General features: G+C 34.1%; 1 protein-coding gene across 7 annotated transcripts in view; it reads right to left on the bottom strand.

Annotated features, from left to right (window-relative positions):
- Window positions 1-3,481: 3,481 nt before the first annotated feature.
- The window catches only part of LOC105322045 (wnt inhibitory factor 1), a 28,399-nt gene continuing 10,086 nt past the window's right edge, over window positions 3,482-21,794 (bottom strand). For 3 of the 7 annotated variants that reach the window (XM_066082633.1, XM_020064772.3, XM_066082638.1), the window contains exons 3-10: window positions 11,925-12,027; window positions 6,608-6,751; window positions 6,098-6,202; window positions 5,594-5,740; window positions 5,084-5,179; window positions 4,720-4,815; window positions 4,211-4,396; window positions 3,482-3,969 (exon numbers count right to left, since the gene is read on the bottom strand). In XM_066082633.1, coding sequence (XP_065938705.1) covers window positions 3,839-3,969; window positions 4,211-4,396; window positions 4,720-4,815; window positions 5,084-5,179; window positions 5,594-5,740; window positions 6,098-6,202; window positions 6,608-6,751; window positions 11,925-12,027 — 1,008 coding nt within the window. In that variant the 3' untranslated portion in view covers window positions 3,482-3,838. The remainder of the gene's footprint in view (window positions 3,970-4,210; window positions 4,397-4,719; window positions 4,816-5,083; window positions 5,180-5,593; window positions 5,741-6,097; window positions 6,203-6,607; window positions 6,752-11,924; window positions 12,028-21,794) is intronic. The other 4 variants (XM_066082636.1, XM_011420565.4, XM_066082635.1 and 1 more) reach the window with 3 other exon arrangements.

The following is a 21,794-nucleotide window of genomic DNA, read 5'->3' on the forward strand; positions in this document are numbered from 1 at the left end:
ATAACTTTGTACTTTTCTTTTGTTTACCAGTCAACGTCTTAAAAGTTCAAGGAAAAACTATCATAATTTATCATAGAACAAATGTATAGATACTGTATCCACTGCAGGTACAGTTCTCCATGTATTTTATTATTTCTTTAAAAAAAGTAAATGATGACAATCATATGACAAAATTTATTTGTACTTATTGTTGAAATAATTTAAATCAGATTATTTTTAAAATCTACATCATAACACAAATATAGAATGATCGCCGTTTTCGTCAGTATGTATTGCATAACGTATATAAGAAATAAATGAGCTGTAGTTCAGTATTAAAGTACATGTACATCATTAATATTGACCTTTCCTGCTTTTTCGTCTTTGTTTTTGTTGGCTTCTCTGAAATGATATTACATGTTGAATCATTTGTTGCTTTTAAATAGTTTTCCTGCGCTTAATTATCTATCTTTCATTACCCCTTTCATATCACAGGCAATGATTTGAAAGTACTTTGAACATTCTCTCTGAATTACTATTTAACAATATCATTATAACAATTAATAGTTGGACCTTGATTATTTCTTTACGTGTATTTATTTCTTTAATTAAGGGACATCTTTATCCGCAATATTAAAGAAACCTTGCTTATACATAAACATGTTATATATGTTCAATGAATTTGCTAACCAAAGAAGGTTGGTAACTTCAGATCCTGTATGAGTAAATCCTTCTTTTATATTTGACATTGTGTAAAAGAATATTGATGATACTCATCAATGTTTATGTAATACATCTTTATTAAATTTTTATATCAATCATATTTTTATTTTCGTTGCCTTCAAAGATTTCCCACGGGTTACATCATTATCAAAATGTTTTGCAATTTAAAGTATGCATTTGACATTTGCCGCCATTATGCATAAACTAGCGTCTGAGATATGAACTTATTAGGCGGGAAATAACACTTTTTGGCCCTTTATGTATATACATATTACCAAATTCATATGGTTTGTAAAAAGTGTGAATATAAAAGCGATATACATGTTATATAGGGACAGGGGTGTCATGTTTAATTTAAAGAAAGCCATTCGATTCGGTGTTTAAAGACACAGTAGAACTTTTGACAATTCGAAAATCTGTTAAAAAATACAATTGTACCTTTGTTTTGTTATATTCAAGGTAATGCTGCTAGCTGTACTAAAACCTGGATTATCTGGTATTTGTAATGGCGAATTTAGTTTAATTTTAAAAAAATAAACAGAATAAAAAAAGATACTTTTTTCTTTTTCTTTTTTTTTTGTTTCTTCATATGATGACCTGTTATTAGATAATATGGTATAAATAATATGAAATATAAGTTTGTCGATGAGAATTATAAGTGACGACGCTTTCATTTGATTTCAAAATTTCAAATTCTCACAAAACTGTTATTAACACAAAAAATTTCCAATGTTAAAAACTAAAAACAAACACACCTTTCAAAAACAGCGACATATCTTCATCTATGCTGATTCTCTGGTATTTTCTAAATCTCACATTCAAATCAACTTTTATGTTTGGTTTTTATTTCTTACAAAGATTTTAGTCAACAAACGTTCATAAAAACTTTTCAGCGATTTTGCAAACGTTATCCTATGTTCACCTTTTCAATTTTTTTCCTATTCGATTAATTGCTGTTTATCCAAAACATTAACGATTTTCGAAATGGTTAGATTTATCTTTTGTCTTGCTCCATTAATCTTAAAGATAAAGAAAATACGATAAAATTCTTTTTCTCAACGTTATATGTAGGGGTAAACATGCATTCCGCCTCTCTTTAATCATCAGCGATCATTTGGGGTTGTTCTCCTGGCAATGAAAACATTTCAGGACCTTGTTAAGAAGCCAATCATGCGGAACATCGCTTTCATCACCGTATCGCCCCGATATCTGACAAAACATTCCACAATTACCACCTGTATTGTTCCAAAAACATCCTTCAACTCACAATATACATATTGTACGCCTTCCGCGCACGAAATTGAAGCCATTTGGCGGGATCTGTAATTCATCCATCACCTCGGTTGCATTGTCTTAGGCAGTTATCATTAATCATACACCACCAAAAAAAAAATTCTCGTTAATCGAGCAAGAAATTGAAGCAGAAAAGCGTTCTGGGAAAAAGTAGCCCGATATTGTATGAAAATAATAAAAATTTGAAGACCTCCGGATACCAGGAGAGCAAAGGTGGCGCATGGGATCGTTCTGGAGGATGGAATTATGCAAAAACGCCTAATGTTGTAGGCATGTAGGTCTTACATTCAGATTTCTCTTCGAACGCTCTCAACAGATTCTTTTTTACAAAATCTCGGTGAGTGAAAAATAGACAGAAAAATCCAACAAAAACATGCATCTCTTTAGAATCAAATAATTTATTTTCGTTTTCATGTTTGTCAAAATAGCAACGAAGCTATTCATAAATATAAATAATAAAAGGCATTTTGCAATGTGTGGTAGGTTCTGGTATTTAAATATACAATGTACAATGTTTTTATGAATATTACTTAACTCATTGCTTTCATTGAAAAACTGATACCTGTTCATTGTGTAAACGTCAAATATTGACAATTTAACGAGAGAGAGAGAGAGAGAGAGAGAGAGAGAGAGAGAGAGAGAGAGAGAGAGAGAGAGAGAGAGAGAGATTCTTGAAACTTCATTAACAAATATCTATTAAAAGAAAGATAAAGGTTTCAACAAAGTATCTTTCTTTTTTTGGACCAATACATGAAGTACATACATGTATCTATAATACTTCGGCTTAAAATAATGTCGCATGTTAATGCATCAACTTGAATACCATTCTTGCATAATACTGTAATTTTTTTTATAAAGTAACCTATCATTGGTTTTAACTATGAAAATAAAAATATATACACCCTCCCTCCAAGAAATCATTTAAGAAAAACCTGATTTACTTCACGATTAATCAGGCAATATCTCACAGCTTAGTGAATAAATGCCAACTTATGAAATTTCTAGCTAATTTAAAGATGCCTGAAGATGTATATATACGAATATTTTTAACTTTTCATTAAAGCTGAACACCGCTCGTAAATAGGCACCGTCACACAGATACCTGGTATATAAACCCTTCGATTTCGTTACACCCGATTGCACACCTGAACCTCGTGGCCGACATGTAGTATTCCTTTCGTGGTCTTCAGATTTTATGCATTTTTTTCTTATCTTATGTTCATTTTCTGTTCGTAAATAATGCATTGACCAATTTATTTGATGTTAGTATTCTCCTGGCTTCAAAAAGTGCGTAAAATTTGATAATTTCATTGCGACCGGGTAACACTGCGAGGCAAAATGTACGTCCACACAGGTGAGACCTCTACAGCGAAGTACTTTGAACTGTTTAGAGGTCTGTCCCTTATATAAGGGTTGTAGGGACAGCAGTGATTAAAGAGAAATATGGCGGACAGTGCCTATTTACGAGCGGTGTTCAGCTTTAATATTCACTGACAATTCTTTATACAGAATATTGTATTGCATTTTGATTTCTGAAGTCTCCGTGGAAGCATTATGCAAAAATTATGAACATAACATATGCTCAAGTATATTTTTGTCACATATTATTAACAAGCATATATAAATAATGAATACATCTAATGCTCTCTTTGCACATTCGTTCGTCTACAATGGATATCACAGACAATGAGGAGAGGACTTATATTTCACATAAGTTCCTTTTTTCTGTTGCGTCAGTTAGAGACCCGTATAATTTCAACCGGCATAATGCACTTGTAGTGTAAGTAAGAGCACTAACATTTCCGTAGAAAAATATTCCATCTCGGAACGGTTTTAGGTTTTATCACCTCACAAAAGGTTTCCGCTTCCGTTTAGCATTTTCCTTCTTTAGTTGCGCTCTTTTGCGCTGTCTTTCTTGCCTTCTACGTTTTCGTCTTGCAAATCTGGTGATTTCTGCTAGTAATGTTTTCTTTCCTACAAAGATATGATATGGATTTAGCTTCAAATGAACAATTCATAAAGAAAATGGTTGATAAAAATGTCCCTCCCATAATATAAGAATTTTATTGGAATTAATCAGTTTTCAAATAAAGAGACAATACTGAGGTATGAAACCATGGCGTTTTTCCTACGATCACTCAATGCTTAGGGGTCAATTCATTAATCTATCTGACAATAAATATTGCCTATAGATCAATGAACAGATCATACATACGTTTAAGTTTTAGTCGAGTCCTTGCTTTCTTATTTTTGGGATTCTTTGTTTTCTTATCACTGAGATTCTTGTTCTTTTTATTCTTCTTTTTCTTGTTCTTCTTCTTTTTCTTCCGTTTATTCTTCTTCTTCTTTTTCTTCTTTCCCCCGTACCCAGTTTTAATGCCCTTTCTCCGCCGACTTCTTCCTATTATTGAAGAATAAACAATCGGATTTGTTATCAAGAACACATTCTCGTTGCTACAAGTACTGCTGAAGTGCAAGTTTTATGGTGCATGCTTTAAAGTGTAAGGAATTATCAAACAAGGTCGCTCTAAGGAATATGATACCCTCAACATCAGTGCAAATCCATAGCTTTTATCTTGACAGATACTTTATGTAACTACTGCTCATTTTCAGTTGTAGGTTGTTTTCACTTAATATCTACATGCTTGTCTTAGATTTAAATAAATCACAATTGTTTGACCATTTCGTATCAAATTTATTTCCGGTTTTGTGTATTAGACTTACTTTGTTGACATAAGTTACCCTGGTAACCAACTGGACATCTACACTTATTTACACCTATGCAAGTTCCACCATTTTGACAATTGGGTTTACACTTGCCTGCAACGTGTCAAAATATATTGCCAGACATATTAATACAGCCGAATTTAATGTTAATTCAAAAAACGTGATAAAAATTTCTAAGTAAAAAATATAGGAAACTATATATGTCAATGAAAAAATGCATATTATGGCCCGGAACTTTTGAACATTGTGGAATTTAAAAAAACCAAACTATAATTCAAATAAATAAGGGGAAAAATTATTTTTATAAAGGATTTTCGTTTTCAGTTAATACAATATATAAAAGAAGTCTAGAACGACTTACTATATTGACAGGCATTGCCAAGATACCCGGATGTGCACCAGCAGACATCCTCCTGAATACATCGGCCGCCATGTTGACAAGGCGATTTGCACAGAGCTGTTTAAAAAAAGTTTAGAAAGTTTTAAAAGAGGTTTTTTACTTAAATTTCAAAATGAAGAAAATGATTTTAAACACGCAGCTATCATTTGCATGGAAACGATACTATATAGGAGTCTTGAGCGTTTCACAGTTTCGTACAAAAGTTATTAACACGGTAGATTAATGGTCAGTAAATAAAAGCAAAATATGTTTGGTTGTTTTACATGTAAACCTGCAATAGACATTTAAAGCAAAATATCTAACGTCAATACAACGTTTACAAGTATGTCATTTTAGTGATTGTACTTTTGAAGCCATCAATTTTAATGAAGTCTTTTAAAAATTGATTGATATATCTTGTCGAATCAAATTTTGTTTTTCTCGTTTCCATGCACATGCATTTTAACCAGAAAAAGCAAACGCACAACATACATTGATTGCTAGCCCCATCCTTACCCCTCTCGCATCTTTTACCGGAGAAACCGTCGGGGCAAATACACACTTCCGGCGACATACAGGTGCCGTTATTCTCACACGCGGGGTCGCACATGGCTGTGAAAGGTGAAAATTCATCAGTAACTATCAGAAAAAAGACGTTATTATTTACGTAGTGTAACAAATAAGAAAATATCTGCTGAGTTGTGAAAATTATAAAATTGCTCTGTAGATATGAAATAAATCAAATGCGTTTCTCTCTTGATACAAGATTGCCCGTATTTTACTGGAAAGGCAGAGTAAGAAAATGTAGTTGTATTGTCGAGATTTAAATTTATTTATTTATTGAGAGAAAATTTTAGCTAAAAAATTACATTATTAAGCTATACAAACTGATAGTGTTTGCCTGTGAAAAGGGCTGCCATTAAATTGTGTAAATATCATTAATAACAAATGAATAAAAAATGAATGTCTTTTTGTCTGTAGAGTTGTGTCTCTTACATTTTTCACAGCGAGGTCCGAGGAATCCCTGCGCACACTCACAGAAGCCGTACTGGCCGCACCGCCCTCCATTTAAACAGTCAAAGTTACACAAATCAGACGCCACTGAAACACCACAAAATGAAGAATTATTTCTACAATTGATTGAATTTTTGTTGACTCAAGATAATTTATAGCTTTATAAAATCATACAGGGAGGGCCGACAGTGTAGAAGCAAAATTTTCATAATATAGATAATCCGGATATATATTTTCTTAGCATTTGGATTTTGCATGTAGTTTTATTTAGTTCCGGTTAATAACTTCTTCCGAGTCAAATCGTAATTCAAAGCTGATAAGACTTATTGCAAGTTCCAGTAAAAGGAGCTTGATACAATCATAGATGAAATCAAAACATATCCAATTTTGCCAAAATGTGACGCCATGTCTGATCAAGTCTTTTCTTTATTTAAAAAATGAAAGTAATGCAGAAAACACTCTTTCGTCTGAGTTGCAAATAATTTCACTGACCTATGGCATTGCATTGTTTCTTTAGTTTCAGCTTCATGGGGGATCCCCTGATGGGTCTCCCATTTTTATTGAAGATCTGTAATCCCAGCTCCAATCCCGCTATCCCAGTATCTCTTCCGGTACAAGGTATCGACATCTGAAAAACTTCAAAACACATCGCAATTCTTTAATATAGTTTGGAAATAGATCAGAATAGCGTGGATGTTTATTAATAATCTGGCGTGTTGAAGTTGCATGATTTCTAATAAAATCTGCAACCGCTTTCTTTATTAGGTTTATAAAAAAAATATGCAGACCAAATATTTATGTAAAAATGTTCATAATTTTAAATATACACGCAGCTTGCTTTAAAATGGCGCCCACGCTAACGTAGCACGCGTTCTCTTTGCATATTAGAAAAAAATCGTGGCAGTATTGTAAACCTTGTTAATTATTGCTAAAATTAGCCGTCCAAAAATGAGACATTTCCTGAAAATTCCAGAAGAGGAAAACTTTAACTTGAAATAAGGTGTCTGCTACAAACTACAACGCAGGGAAACGGATGTATAAAAGTAGATGTGACGTCACGTGCCATGATGTAAATTATGATGTAATCAAATCCTTGGACTTTGAACTGTAAAAGTACACACTAAGCATCACGAAACCACAGCGACTACTTTCCTGCAAAATTTGTTATTTTAATTGACAAAAAAACTTTCTTCCGCTTCTCTTTTTCATTTTATTGCTATGACGTCAGAAACATCAAACCAGAACTAATATGTCTCAATCATGTTTATTGTTCCGAACACATTTCACACGTTTTGAAAATAAATTACAGAACCTCTGTATTCATTAGAAGGCTAGCATCTGTGTAGAGTCTGGCTGTCAACTTTTATTGGGCTTTCTCTCTTCCGCAGACCATACCCAATCACACGATAGTACTCAAAGATATATGGAATTCAGCTTAAAGATTCGAAGACGAACGCCATATTTTCGAAACCCTAGCGTAAGATATACCACATGAACCTTTTGCTTAACTTTTTTTTATTTTATTCGACTGCGTTTTTCGTTTTTTATTTAGGGTAGGGGGTGGGGTAGTTCAATTTTCGTAAATGATTAAATGTTCATATAGTAAAACAAATTTTAAAAGTGATGTATTTATTTTATCACTTGTGTCATACATAATTGTGTATCAGAGACCTCGACTTTCTCTAGCTTCATCATAACAGTTTCATATTACACGATATTGTTCCATAAAGATAAGTCCATGCATATATGTTGTAACCTGGAAAATTATAACAGGTATTGACGCAATACAAGGCGTTTTATGGTAAAATTTGTTTACTATGAAACTTTAATAATTTGGCATACCGGTATATATATATATATGCATGTAACAATTTTTGACAGACCGTATGCGTTCTCAAATGCCACTCAAAGCACTCTGAAATTCTGCAAAGCTTCGAAGGCGAACGCCGGTAGGGACCTTGAAACTCTACGAGGATAAAATGAAAGAACACTAAGGCAACTTGAAATCTAAGCTATTCCACTTGAGGTTGTTTGTTTCAAAGTGTCACAGAAATTCCAGGAGGCTTCCTAAATTTTTAATGATTCAAATTTAATATAGCCCGACAAAGGCATGTAGCACTGAAAAATTAGCTGGTAAATGATGGCTGAAGGAGTGTGGAAGGTTACCTAAATCTGGAGATTGGAGGGTAATTGAGAAGGACAAAAATACAGAAAAAAAGAAACAATAGCGAAACTGTTTGCGCGACATATTTTCATTTTCCTTTAACCTCTTGAGCATAGAATATGCATACGTCATAAGTTAGAAAATTTCTGCCTTGCCAATTGAAAGGTAAGTGTTTCTTTTTTAGATGGCATTGTCGCTAGCTGCACAATATAGTGTTATTAGATTCCGCTTGGATTGAGTGAAACGAACCGATTAGCTGCATAATCGACTCTTGAGTTTAAACGTCTTGTGTGAGTACGAAAAAGTGATATGCATCTTCATCATATACGAAATGTAAACGCTATGATGAAATAAACATATAATAAGATAACTTAAAACAATTTGTGTTGTTTGTAAAAAAAAATCAAAATATTTCGGTTGTCGCATTACGTCAAAAGGAGAACTCCGGAATATTTACCATTATCGGCTTTTAACATTAGTTTAATGCGATTCATGTTTTGCTAAATAAATATTTCTTGATTGTTAAAATATTGATTTTCAAATGTAAATAACATTTATTTCATGGATGAAACCATAAACTCATCAAGGGGGGGGGGGGGTTAAACCATAGATATATTTATTAGACTTAATCCTTAATGTACATAGATTTGTTTAAAAAAGAAACATTGTAAGATAAATAATGTTGGTTTCAAATATGCTTTAGTTTATAGTTCAGCTGAACTTACTTGATACAATCCATAAAAAAACATGCAATGCTAAAAATGATAGCTATAAAATCAAGAATTCCAGTAGAAATAGACTTCAACGCAAAATAATGAGATTTTTTTTACAACTTTTTTCCTGCTATACTTCGAAAGATCTTCGGCTTTGACAACTTCACCTTGCAGACAAGATCGAAATCATACGCAGACAAAACCCAGAAATTGGCAAAATTCTCTTATAGCAAGGAACAAAACAAATCAGTGGTATTAATCCATCCAAGTTTGACAAGCGGTAGATAAACCCATCCCCGAGCAATGTCGGCAAACCTTCTCTCCCCGCGGCAGGAAAATGAACCAAAATTAACCTCTGTTCTGTCACATAACATAACAGGGTTCCTTGCAATTTTTTGTCGATTGACAAGCTAAAGATATATTCAACTCACTTTTTTACTCCCTCCTCTCCCTTCCCTAAATACATTTATACATAATTATCATTTTACTACCGTCATGAAAACCGTTTAAACTGGAAACACATGTAGAAAGATTCGGATCAAATATTTGATTTCTTGAAGTTAATTGGTAAATGATTTTTCTTTAAGAACTTTGGGTTAATTTTTTTATCGCTAAGTATATTCTTTTTTGTAAGCTTTATTGGGGAGTTATTTCTCAGTGGCAGATTGTATTTTTTTCTTTTGGATATTTCGAGGTCCTCTTAAAAGTTAACGCGTCTTTGTGATAATTAATTAGTTCTCTCCGTATTTTGTTTGCTTGGTTTATCACTTTGCCAGACAGATCAAGAAACGACATGAAGACAGATGATAGAGAATCACCCTCCTTAACCGAGGCAATATGTGTGCCCTAAAAATACAATGCTTGCTGAGGTATTTCAGCTTACATTGATGATGGGTTTTTTTAGTATGTGGAAGTTTGTTTCATCATAACCTGTTAAGGTACCTCACCTGTCGATATTAAGGTACTTCACTACACCTATTATTATACTTTTTAAGACACTTCGTTACAATATGACGATTTAATTGTCTTATTTATTTATTTGTATCAATCGAGTGGTAAAAGTATCGGGCTTGTAAACTGCAGATCATGAGTTCGAATCCGCCTGGGGGTTTTGTTCATTTTTAATGAAATAAAGTATTGAAAATAAAATTGTGCATCAAAAATTGCACATTTTGTACTTATATATATTTCTTATCCATCATGATAAGCAAGTAATTTTTTTACCGATTTAAGAAACTATTTCGAGGTGTAATGAGCCACCTTAAATACCAATTTTCACGGATTTCGTTCGTTGAGTTGATCAACAAATCTAATAACACATGATGTTAATTAATACGATCACTGACCACGAATGTACTTTTTTCAAATATCATTAAAACTAAAAAAAAAAATCTTAATTTTCGGAACTGATTCTCTCGGATAGTCTACAGATAAAATGACAGACAGAGAACTTGTCATTTGTTTCCGAAATATAAATGATGTAAAATTTTTTATCGTGTCATGGAATTTGAAGCATAAAAACAAGAATTTAAGATTTGAATGGTTTGCTTCAAGGGGAACGGAAAAAAGTTTAATACATGCATAAATGAACGATTAAACTAATTTAAAGATAAAAAAAAAAAGTTGTCGCATGTGAATATATCAATCATTTAAACACCGGCAAGATATGCTTCCTGCTTATATCTCTTTAAGTATTGTTTTTTTTCTTTTGTTGAAGCAACAGATAGAAGAAACAAAGCTACATGTATCATTGTTAAACAAGATAGGGCGTTCCATCCCGTCATAAAAATTAATAATTCACAGAACTTCCCGAGGCCGCGAGGCCGAAGTATTTCTGCCGATGTGCTCTCTCTCTCTCTCTCTCTCTCTCTCTCTCTCTCTCTCTCTCTCTCTCTCTCTCTGTACATCTGTACATACAATCTGTTTCAACAACAGCACCGCTTCAACTCCCCGTTCCGAGCTATCACTAAAATCTTCATATCTGTCACAGAACGACATGCAATCTGCGATAATACGGATATTTGTGGGACAAAACGTTTAATTATGTAATATTTATAACGGCTTGCGATAGGAACCAGAAGTTTATAGCAATCTGAATCAGCTGAAGACATGATACAAGCATTTTTACATCTATGTATAAACAAGTTATCTCCGTAGATAACTTCTGGAGGCCTTGGGAGTAGGGGATTATTTTTTTATTGTTATAAGCGGCGGAATAACCTAATAACCGTAACATAGGCCCGGCGTATTGATATCAAGCGATACACTTCATACAGCTATGAACATGATAAGGTATTTTATAACAGTGGATTATTTCTTATGCACCTGTAAAGTTTATCACAATGTCAGCCAAATGTAAAACATTTTTGAAATACTTGTAATACACATCATTGTATTACTTTAGCATAGCTTTCATGTAATGAATGTCATCGCCCGTATTATAGTTTAACGTGGATATCATCTCGACATTTTTAGATATAGATTATATATTCAAGGATCATAAGCTTTATACGTATATGAACAGTTTCTATTTGCAATTTTACGAATTTGAATTCTTTTTTCATATCTATATTTCGTACTTTTGACGAGTCAAAGTGAGCATAGTTTAGTAAATTAGACTAAACAATACAATACTGTACAATAAAATAAGTAAATTTAAAGGGAGGCAGATGACGATTCTATTATGTAACCATCCTTTTTCGATGAAAAGGTAGAGCATATTAATGGCCGACGCCAGATTTGTTATTTTAAAGATTCGTTTAAGTTTTAATTTCCTCTTCAATAGCAACTTACATTATTTAAATTCCTTGTTCTTTTTTGGGGGACAGACTATATCGAAAAGATACAGTATGGAGAAACATGTCTTGTACATATAAATGGTAGGCTTTATATAATTGATGATGACGTCAGACACCTTACGTGGCACACTTACTCTTTGGTCCTCCAGGAATCACGCCAGAAGATGGAATGCTAAGAAGTGGTCGGTACAAGAGGCTCTCGTCCATGGACTGTAGGTCATCGAACCAGTACGTGAACTGAAAGTGAACACAAAATCATAATGTCAACCATTATATAAATAGTGCCTGTTTGGGAGGGTAACAGTTGAAATTGACACCCCGAGAAAACCATTGTCAACCGACGCGAAGCGGAGGTTGACAATGGTTTTCGAGGGGTGTCGATTTCAACTGTTATCCTCCCAAACAGGCACTATTTATTTAATTATAGTGAATGTCAATTTTAAAGAAAAATTAACTGCTTTTCTATTGGAATGACTTGAATTCTACGGCGAACTGTACGCGCATCATTTACGCGCATGTAACAATTCGTTATGTTACCCGTTGCCAAGTGTGTTGCTAACGCTGAGGGTAATAGAACGGATTATCAACTGCGTCTTTAAGTTAACCAATCAGATTTCAGTATTTAACATGAAAGTATAATAAAATGCGTTGTTACAAAGCATACATAAGTTCATACACTGAGGTCAATTTATACGCTAAAATCGTTAATGATTGCCAATTCAGCAAAGCTATCATACCATTGAGTACGATATGCTAGTATGTACATTCTAAACGTTAAATTCGCCTGGTGTTAATTTGACCTTCAATGATTATTAAAAACTCATTGTGTGACATCATATTAACAAAAGTTTCATCATTTCAGAATCGATGAATCAAAATCCAAGGATAAAAAAAAATACAAAAGATTAAGTTTGACATTAGACATATACGTGAATTTATTCACATTTATTCACGTGAATTTATTCACATGATATGAGGAGAGGGCAAAATGGCTGTAGCCAATTTCTTAGAGGCTTTATTCATATCTATTAGACGAAGAGCTCTTTACATAATATGTATAAACATATAGAGAAGTATAGACGAATTTTGTGATTTTCTTTACTAATAAAAAGTATATGGCCAAAATCTATATCTTAAGTTTTAAGGCAGGTATGACGTGTAATTGAGTGATCAACCTGCCTCCATAAAAATAAAATATAAGGTCTGTAAGTACATCTGGGTTACAACTAACTAGCACCAAACCCCAAATGTAATTTATTCACATAGTCCATATAATAGTCGATATAACGTATAGCCGCAAGTGTGTCATATTTATATACCATTCAAGTAAAGGCGTTTATGAAGATAAAATGACCAATTTAATATCAATTAAAATAAGGTAAAAGCCACTCAAACTTCTCTCCATAGTCTATTTCTACTTCTTTGACGGGTATAAAGTAGCTTTGAACCGATTCAATTAAATGGTTGAGCCCAGACTTTTTATCAATCGTTTAAATTAAGGATGTATCCCAATTGTCAGGTAATTCGATTCATTCACGAACACGTGCTAAAAGGCATCGCATTTGGCAAAATGTTTCTAAACAATAAAATCAATTTTATACACACACAAAAAAAGAACTCTTAAAATTTTATCTTTACACCCACCATTTCCCTAATTTTCTTCTAATTGAACCATGGAGTTAATAAATAAGAACATGAGCACTGTAAATGACTCTGAATTAAGAGGGCGTCATGGCCGTGGCCATTTTTATACTGCATAAATCTCCTTTAACAGAAGAGTTCTATGTAAACTTAAAGGAAAAATTGAAATTTAGAAGTGAAAATAAATGAAGTATCTTTTTTAACTAAATAAAAGTGTATAGCTAAACAAATGATTTTTTAAAACATGAGGCACGTCTGATGGTAATTTGGTGACCACCGAGAACGATAAATAAATGAAGATGGCTAAATCTGCTGATTATCATGTTAATTTACCGATTATCTTGTATCTGCACTGAATCTGAAAAGGAGGAATTAGCCTTATAAAAAACCTCAATACATTGTATCTGGTGGGGCGTTGATATTGCTTTGTATCCATTATAGGAGAACATGTGGCCATGATGAATTTACAGGCGACAATCTTTTAAGTAGTGTCAATTCGGTGCACGTTGAGATTCTTCTTTTATTTTTGTTTCAACAATTGGTATGTTATCACGCTTTGGTCACGAATTTACTTTTAGTTTCTGCACTAACAATACTCTCTCTCTCTCTCTCTCTCTCTCTCTCTCGTAACTTCTTTCAAGAAAAAGTTTAAAATAGAACCATTTTCACAAGTGATTTGATTAAGTTGTTTCCGTCGCATAGGCGTCGGAACCGGGGGGGCTAGGGGGGGCTTAGCCCCCCCCACTTTTCTTGCAAAGTTATACCTAACCATTAGAAACATAGCATGATAGAGGGTTCAGCCCCCCCCCCCCCCACTTTTTCTCGCAGGAAAGACTATTGTTCGTAAATTTACCTTGAAAGATTGAGAGGGTTAGATTCAGAAGCATACTAGCCCCCCCCCCCCCCCCCCCCCCCCCCCCCACGGATTAGGAATTTCATGATTTTGAGAAAAAAAATTTTGGTAAGTAATTTTTTTTTTGGAAGTATAGGTATACTCCCCCCCCCCCCCCACGGATTAGGATTTCCATGATTTTGGGAAATACTTTTTTCTCAATATTTCTGAGGATTAGTCTAGCCCCCCCACTTTCAATTTGCTTCCGACGCCTATGCGTCGACAACTTTTTAAATGAAACACTCTAAAAATATCGAACATGCCGTTCCAATCATTAAGGTCAATTCCAAGCCATTTCGCTCCATCGCCTCTCGACTTCCGGTTTAGGGGTGGTATGAGCATAGCAATTGCGGACAGCAGTTGCAACAGCCGGCAGCAATTAGAGAAACCGTCATTTTCTTTGGACGATCGTATGCAAATCGCCTTGTATGTGACTAGAAGCGTTAATGTCAGACGCTAAGATCTCGTGCCCTTTACGCCATTTTTTCCTCACGGCGTTAGAACATAGCGAGTCAATGTGCGGAAGATTCGACAAGAAAAAGCCAGCTTCCCCGGAAAAAAAGCTTAGGCCAGGGAAGATTTTTTTTTATTATTTTTAGGGAAATGTGCTGGTTTTATGGTAAAACATGTGTTTTTGCATTGAAAAATTAACGCCCAGGATGTTAAAAAAAACTCGTGTTTGAGGGTTCTATACGTTGAATGTACCATAGGTTTATTTTTATTAATATTGTTTCACATTTGCGTTTGCAACGAAACCAAAAAAAGCTGCCCCCCCCCCCCCGGACCACCTAAAATACAAGATCTGTAAATACCTATTAAGTGAACTTTGATATAATGAAACTTGTTGGAAGCAATTTTGAAGGGTTTTTTGATGACTTTAAAAATAATTACTGTTTTATATTTTTACGTCTCTTTATATTTTTCTTTAAATTCCCTACCCATGCAATAAATTGGTAATACAAAGGGTATCAATTTCTAAGGTAACTTTAAAATGGTTTAATTTTTAAATTTTTTTTTTCGGTATTTGAGATTTGAAAAGAAGATTTGTCAGGTGTAAAAATAGTTTTAACGCGATGCTCAAAATGTAGAGGCTACATGTTACCATTAAAGCAAATGCCTCCTGCGACATGGTTTCACCAATTTGTTTCTAAACAAACTTATGCCCTTTGCGACGCCTAACTCTTGTTTAAGTAGCCACACTGAAGTTTATTAAACCCAATTAATTTGTAATTTTTGTTAGTAAGCGTGAGACGCTATGACAGTTTAATCTCGTTTAATCCCATTTGATCGAGATTTCATACCTAGTGGTTCGAGACCCTTCGTCACGCCTATTTCATATCCCAGCCATTAATCAAACCCCGGCGATATCGCACGGGACACACCAGACAAAGACTACGGACAATATTAAAAACTCCAAATTCGTCAATGATACAAACATGGCATTCAGAGGTGTCATCTTTTCCGCTCGTTCAATATTTGAGTGTCTCTACGCTATGCAAACACGTGCACAATCTATCCCCACCCACCAAAAACGTACAATTGAGTACATGGCAACGAATTCAGAGGAAACCATTCCGTGCGAGGACCCGGTCTTCTTTTGCAGCTAAGCATTTTCTTAGATGTCAAAGACACAGTTTAATCATTTTCTTTGTCGGTGGACTGATCGTCCCATTGACTCATACTTCTTCTCAACGGAGCAAAAACAAATAAACACAAAGAGTCCTTAAAAATCTCCATTGTGAGTGGGCGTCAGTCGTGATTATAAAATTCAAAAAATATTTTTTTTCTTCAACGTAACAATTACTACTATAAGCCTTTAATTTATCACTTTTTAAGAATAATTAAAAAATTAAATTAACTTAAAAAAAAACCCATCAATGTTCTAGATACTTATAACAAAAATTGCATAATTGTGCGATACATTTGGGTGACTTTCCGTCTTCGGGTAAACTAATTGATAGATCTGAACTTTTTTTTACGTTATATGTACTACTATAAACCACGAAACACCTACTTCTTTATAACTTATTAATATACAAAACCCATTAACGTTCCAGATAATTTTTATTTAGAAAAATTGCGCAGTTATTAGATATAATTAGAGAATTCCGTCTTAAGTTAAACCTCCACCCCTTCTATATAAAATCCATTATGTTATTCTAAAATAAGATTTAAAACACTCATACTCTTAGATTTTTATCTTGTATTTTTTGATAACACTTCGTTCATAACAATTGGATGGTTCCGAACTTATATTCCAAGCGTTGTCTGAATTTTTTCATGCAATGTTTGCTGTCTTGAAATAAAAAAAAATGCCAACATAGAGCTGTTACGAACAACGCATCCAAGAATGTTGGATCAGAAAACCTCTTGATATAACAAGTGGCCCAAGTGGAGGCGAAGAGATACACAGGGTTCTAGAGAAAGCAATTGATGCAACCCATTTTCTATTAAACTCTTTCTGTTGTCTAAACAAGACATAGAACGCAGATCATAAATCAAAGTTATTCTATCTGAATGACAACCTCGTTTAAGTGATGTATGAAAGATAGAGATGCATCGCACGACTTCGATAGCGCCGTACATTGGTTACTCGATATCAAACGCACGCTAATATACTTACTCGGAACAGATGCAATCGAACACACCTCTTAAGAATATCGATAAGGGTTTTTAGCGCGTGCTTCAGTTCCCATAACATGACAAAAGTCTGAGACCGAGATGAAATAATTTTTTTTTCATGGAATGCTAATAAAAAAATCTAGTTGGAAGTTAATGAATCAAAGAAGTGGTGAAAGTATCATGGGGGTAGAATTCAGAACCAGAAAGGTCGTAAAAATTTAATTACGTATAGATAACAAATTACACCGATTATATGGGAAACGAATCCTGAAGAACTTATATTTCCAAATTCCATTTCATTGAATATGGCAAAAATGCATTTGTTTGTAACGACTATCTCTCACCCCCTTTTTTCTCAGGCGATTGGTTTCACTCTCTTTAAATCATCTTCAGTCTCGAAAACAATGAAACGCGGCCTTCAAGAGTAAAACCCAAAACTAGTGAATGAAAGGAGAAAATGCTGTCTGGCTTTCTTGCATTGTGAGCCCATAGCTTGCCCACCCTGCTCGCCGTTACATTCTTGTTCACGTGAATGCACCACAGATTCATATCAAACGAGACAATCACATGCCTCGCTTCATTCAAGCAAATTCCACAGGAAATAAAAAAGAGAAAGTTTTTCTCCCCTCCCAGATTCCTTTTTTCACTTTCTCCCTCTCTACACATATATATTTATAGTTGAATCTTCAATTTTTTCTTCACGATTTGAAGACAAGCTTATCAACAGGTTGAAAAGGTGTTGTCATAAAAAAGACGAAAAGGAACATCTTGTGTTGAATTAAAAATGTATTAGAATTTTTTTATAAGCACATTTTCAATATGGTGGGTTTTTTTACGCAGCTACATATAATTAAAGGTGTTTTTCATTTGAGAATTGTTTTCAATTGTAGTAATACAAATATTTTTTTTTTCCTCGACAAACAATTTCAAGTGTTCGTTTTTATTATCCTCTTCAAATTCAAATTGAAAAAAAATGTTTGAAACATTATGGGGAAAAAGGTAATATGCAGCAGAGAAATGAAAAAAAAACCCAAGAGTTGGAAACCTTATTGAAAAAAAAATAGGTCCCGCAAATAAGTATAGAGACATAACTTTCGTAACGCTACCAGCAGAAAAAAATGGAGGACGTAATATTAATCAGTGGTTATCAGATATAAATCTCTTATATGTTGACAGAGCTGACGTTATCAAAAGTGAGAAAGGAATCGGGGCTCATATTTTACGTTTCAATTTTTCTAACGCGTTGCCTTTTAAAGCCTATTTGCCAGCTTGTCACACCCTGCTATTGAATCGCTGGCGCTTTATCATACCCAGTAAGTGAATATCGGGCTCTTCGCTCAAGAGCTGCTCGAAATATATGATATCTTTGTTTAAATCTCTGTCTAAGATGTTCGTACAGATTTATCAGTATTTGCTCATCTAATAAAACATTTCGAGGACCTTACAAGTTTACATGGAGAGTCTTTACCTTAAAGGCGACCGAGATCTCCTTCAACATAAACAACGTCCTCCAAATTTCATTCGATAATTTTACGAAATTCCAGCCGATTTTTTTTATAAGTTAACGATAACTACAATGCAATGTACTCTCTCAAAAACCACAATGATATTCTTCTAAAATTGAGACGACGGACCGTTTTGAATTGAATTTGATTAAAAATTCGGTGACATAGTTTTCTTTTCTTTTTAAATCGTTTTCTTTCAAAAGGGAAAAAACATTGAGTAGAGGACTACAGTTATGAACAACTTCAATCAAAAGTGTAACCAAACCTTATTCAATGCCTCTTGATTCAAATTCTTTGACTTTTTTCTATTTAGAGAATAGGACGATAATCTATTATTCTGTCATTATACTATTGTGGATTTCTCTCATTGGTAATTCACTTCTTTGCACTTTGCATCCATCGGTTACCATATTCCTAGCAGACGTGATTCTCGCGAGATCCAAGACTCCCTCGAGAGAAATCTGTCGCTAAACAGAGTGCAGCAATCTTCATGAACTTGCCATCACTTATAATTAAATCAAATTATACAGGTGGATCTTGTAATGTACGTTGTGATCAATAGATATCCGCCACATGTATGATTTTTAGAGAGGGATATTAATAAAAACCCATTGTAATTCAATGTCACAAACATCTGTCACTGTTAAGCTGGGGAACTACATGTACTTTTGGTATCGCAAACATAGGCTCTCGTTTATAAATGGATAAAATAAGAGAGAGAGAGAGAGAGAGAGAGAGAGAGAGAGAGAGAGAGAGAGAGAGAGAGAGAGAGAGAGACCTGTGCTAATTACCCAGACACTATTACAGTAAAGCTCATGCAGTGTTAATACGAATCGCATGGCGTGTGTCTCGACACCGACTCTAATGAGCCCTGGAGTTTTTTTTGGGTGTCTGGAAATAAAACGGGCGAATATTTGTTTACCAATTTCCTCCTAAGTCTGTTATATTTAAAAACGGGTCTATTTCATATTTCATTCTTAAGTTTTCCATTTCTATACTGTTTTTGTAACGGACCAAGTCGAATAGAAAGCGCTCTAATTGGACCGTAATTAAAACTTCGTGGAAAATAAGAAAAACCCCATTCACAAAGATACGTACCGGTAAATGGACTGAATAGAGCAACACTGTTGCACTGTTGCATTCGTCCTTGGTTATCATTACCAATTTGTTACATCACGCCAACAAACTTAACAAAAGCAGTGAATCAGTTATCAACAAGCAATATACAACTAAAGAAATTGAGTACCAATTTACCTTTCTGCATTTAAACACAGCTACCTGCCTTTTTTTCCTTACAAAATTAAAGCAAGGCTCCTATCCCTAACCTTGGTAGAGAAACTATAATTGTGATATTGTCGAGGCTGAATGAGTGCATAAGACAAAAATTAAGAGTTAGAATATTAGAAAGTTGATTAACATATTGTTGATTCTCACTCAACAAGTACATGTATATACAGATCACAGAAAACCGGAACTATACAAGTCAGTCATCAAAAAGTGTATGATATAAAAAACACTACTTAACTTACTTATGAAGACCAAGAGTATGGGTTTCTTGTGTGAATTTTCAAATAATTGGAATTTCAATATAAAAGTGTTTCAGAATCCAAATACGATTTTAGCATTGGCATAAAATTCTAGAAAACCCTGACACCAATATTGCAGGGGAAAATCGTCTTTGAAAGTCGATGTCTTCTTTGCAATTTACTGTTAGTTATATTCTCTTAACCAAAAGTTAAGTTTACCTTGAAGACGGGGACTCTGAATATAACAAGACATTTACAATCTCTTTCTTTGTAGGCAGACATCGTATAGTGACGAGTATCGCAGGTGTTACAAGCATAAAGGATCAGACTGTTTACCGGAAAAAGCGAAAAAAAAAACTAATTTTAATTGTATTTCATCTTAAATTAAACGGGAAGGAGGTATACTTTTGAATATAAATTATTTTTATTCCATACAAACTTTTTTTTTTTTTAAATTTTACGAGTTGAACATCTAACCTAATTTTTTAACCCATTCTATTGGTGTGATAAGTTTATTTTCACTCGATTTCATTCAAGTTTTATTTCTGTGATTCACGATCCTGATGAGGTACTTTTACGAAAGTTTCACGGATTGTTATTCTGCTAACAAGCATGCAAACACTACAATTGACTTTCGCTCAAAAGAAATCAATTCCTAATAAAACATCAGCCATATGTAGAAAGAATTATGGCAAAAACATCTTACAGTATCAGTTTGGGTTCAGTGTTTTACATAAACTTAGGTGTTTCCGTAATCCGCCATGGCTGAGCCCACTTGACCTATCCACATCCTTCGCCGGCTCTCGTGTTTATTACGAGCGTCAAAGAAACGTGTTTTAGTTCCAAATCTGTTGCCCCTTTCCTGTCATTTCGGTAAATGTTGATTCAACAATTGCACAAATATTTATATGCGTTGTCGAGTGCTTGGCGGAGTTTGTATCGCTTTCCTAATAGCGAGTAATAAGTTATTTGCCTAGCGTTTTGTATTCGTGACGTCGCTCTGTTTTTCTCTGCTAGAATCTACACTTTCATGACATGTCTTTCAATACACTTTGATGTAATTGTTCGAAAGAATCCCTTTAAAATGATTTCATTGCCTTGTTGTTTCAATTTTGAATCTTTCGTGTGTAAATTCTCCCCTTTTTGTCCAATTCCTTATAACGATGAAGGGAAAAACCAATTTTGAAAATGAACATCGTCAAAACACGGATGACAATGACGCAAGCGACACACGCTTTGTACCAAGGTTTTTATAAGTTCTCTACACCCTTTGAATGGTTAAAAAAATATCAATGCACCGAGGGTTTAAAATTTTTGCTCTTCTCTTTGAAAGTTGATACCCGGCGCATATCCACTTCACGTTATATAAATTTTGCATTGATGTAAAAGGATTTTCTAGTATTGAATGTTTGAGATTTTGAAGCACGTGCTTCAAATGCACATATTTTTGTCTTTGAGACATGCCTAAAATGTCCTGGATAAACTTAGGCATTGAATTCGGAAGATTTGCAAAGATCGCGGACCATTGTATTAATCAATTGTGATTGAGAACTTTAGCACAAGAAAAACGATCCCTAGTCAAAATCACTTCTATGAATAACAGTAAAATAAAAAGGGTGCACCCTATCGATGTGAAACACTAGCTTCCCTGCTCTCTCCCGCGTTCTGTTAATTCATTTAAACTGTATTGTTCATAACTAGGTACAAGGTCGGAAAAGTCATAATCTGTGGTAAACAATTAGACGCTCTCTCTCTCTCTCTCTCTCTCTCTCTCTCTCTCTCTCTCTGTCTGTGTCTCTCTCTCTCTCTCTTTCTCTC

Source organism: Magallana gigas, chromosome 4 (assembly GCF_963853765.1).
Source record: "Magallana gigas chromosome 4, xbMagGiga1.1, whole genome shotgun sequence".
NCBI lineage: Eukaryota > Metazoa > Mollusca > Bivalvia > Ostreida > Ostreidae > Magallana > Magallana gigas.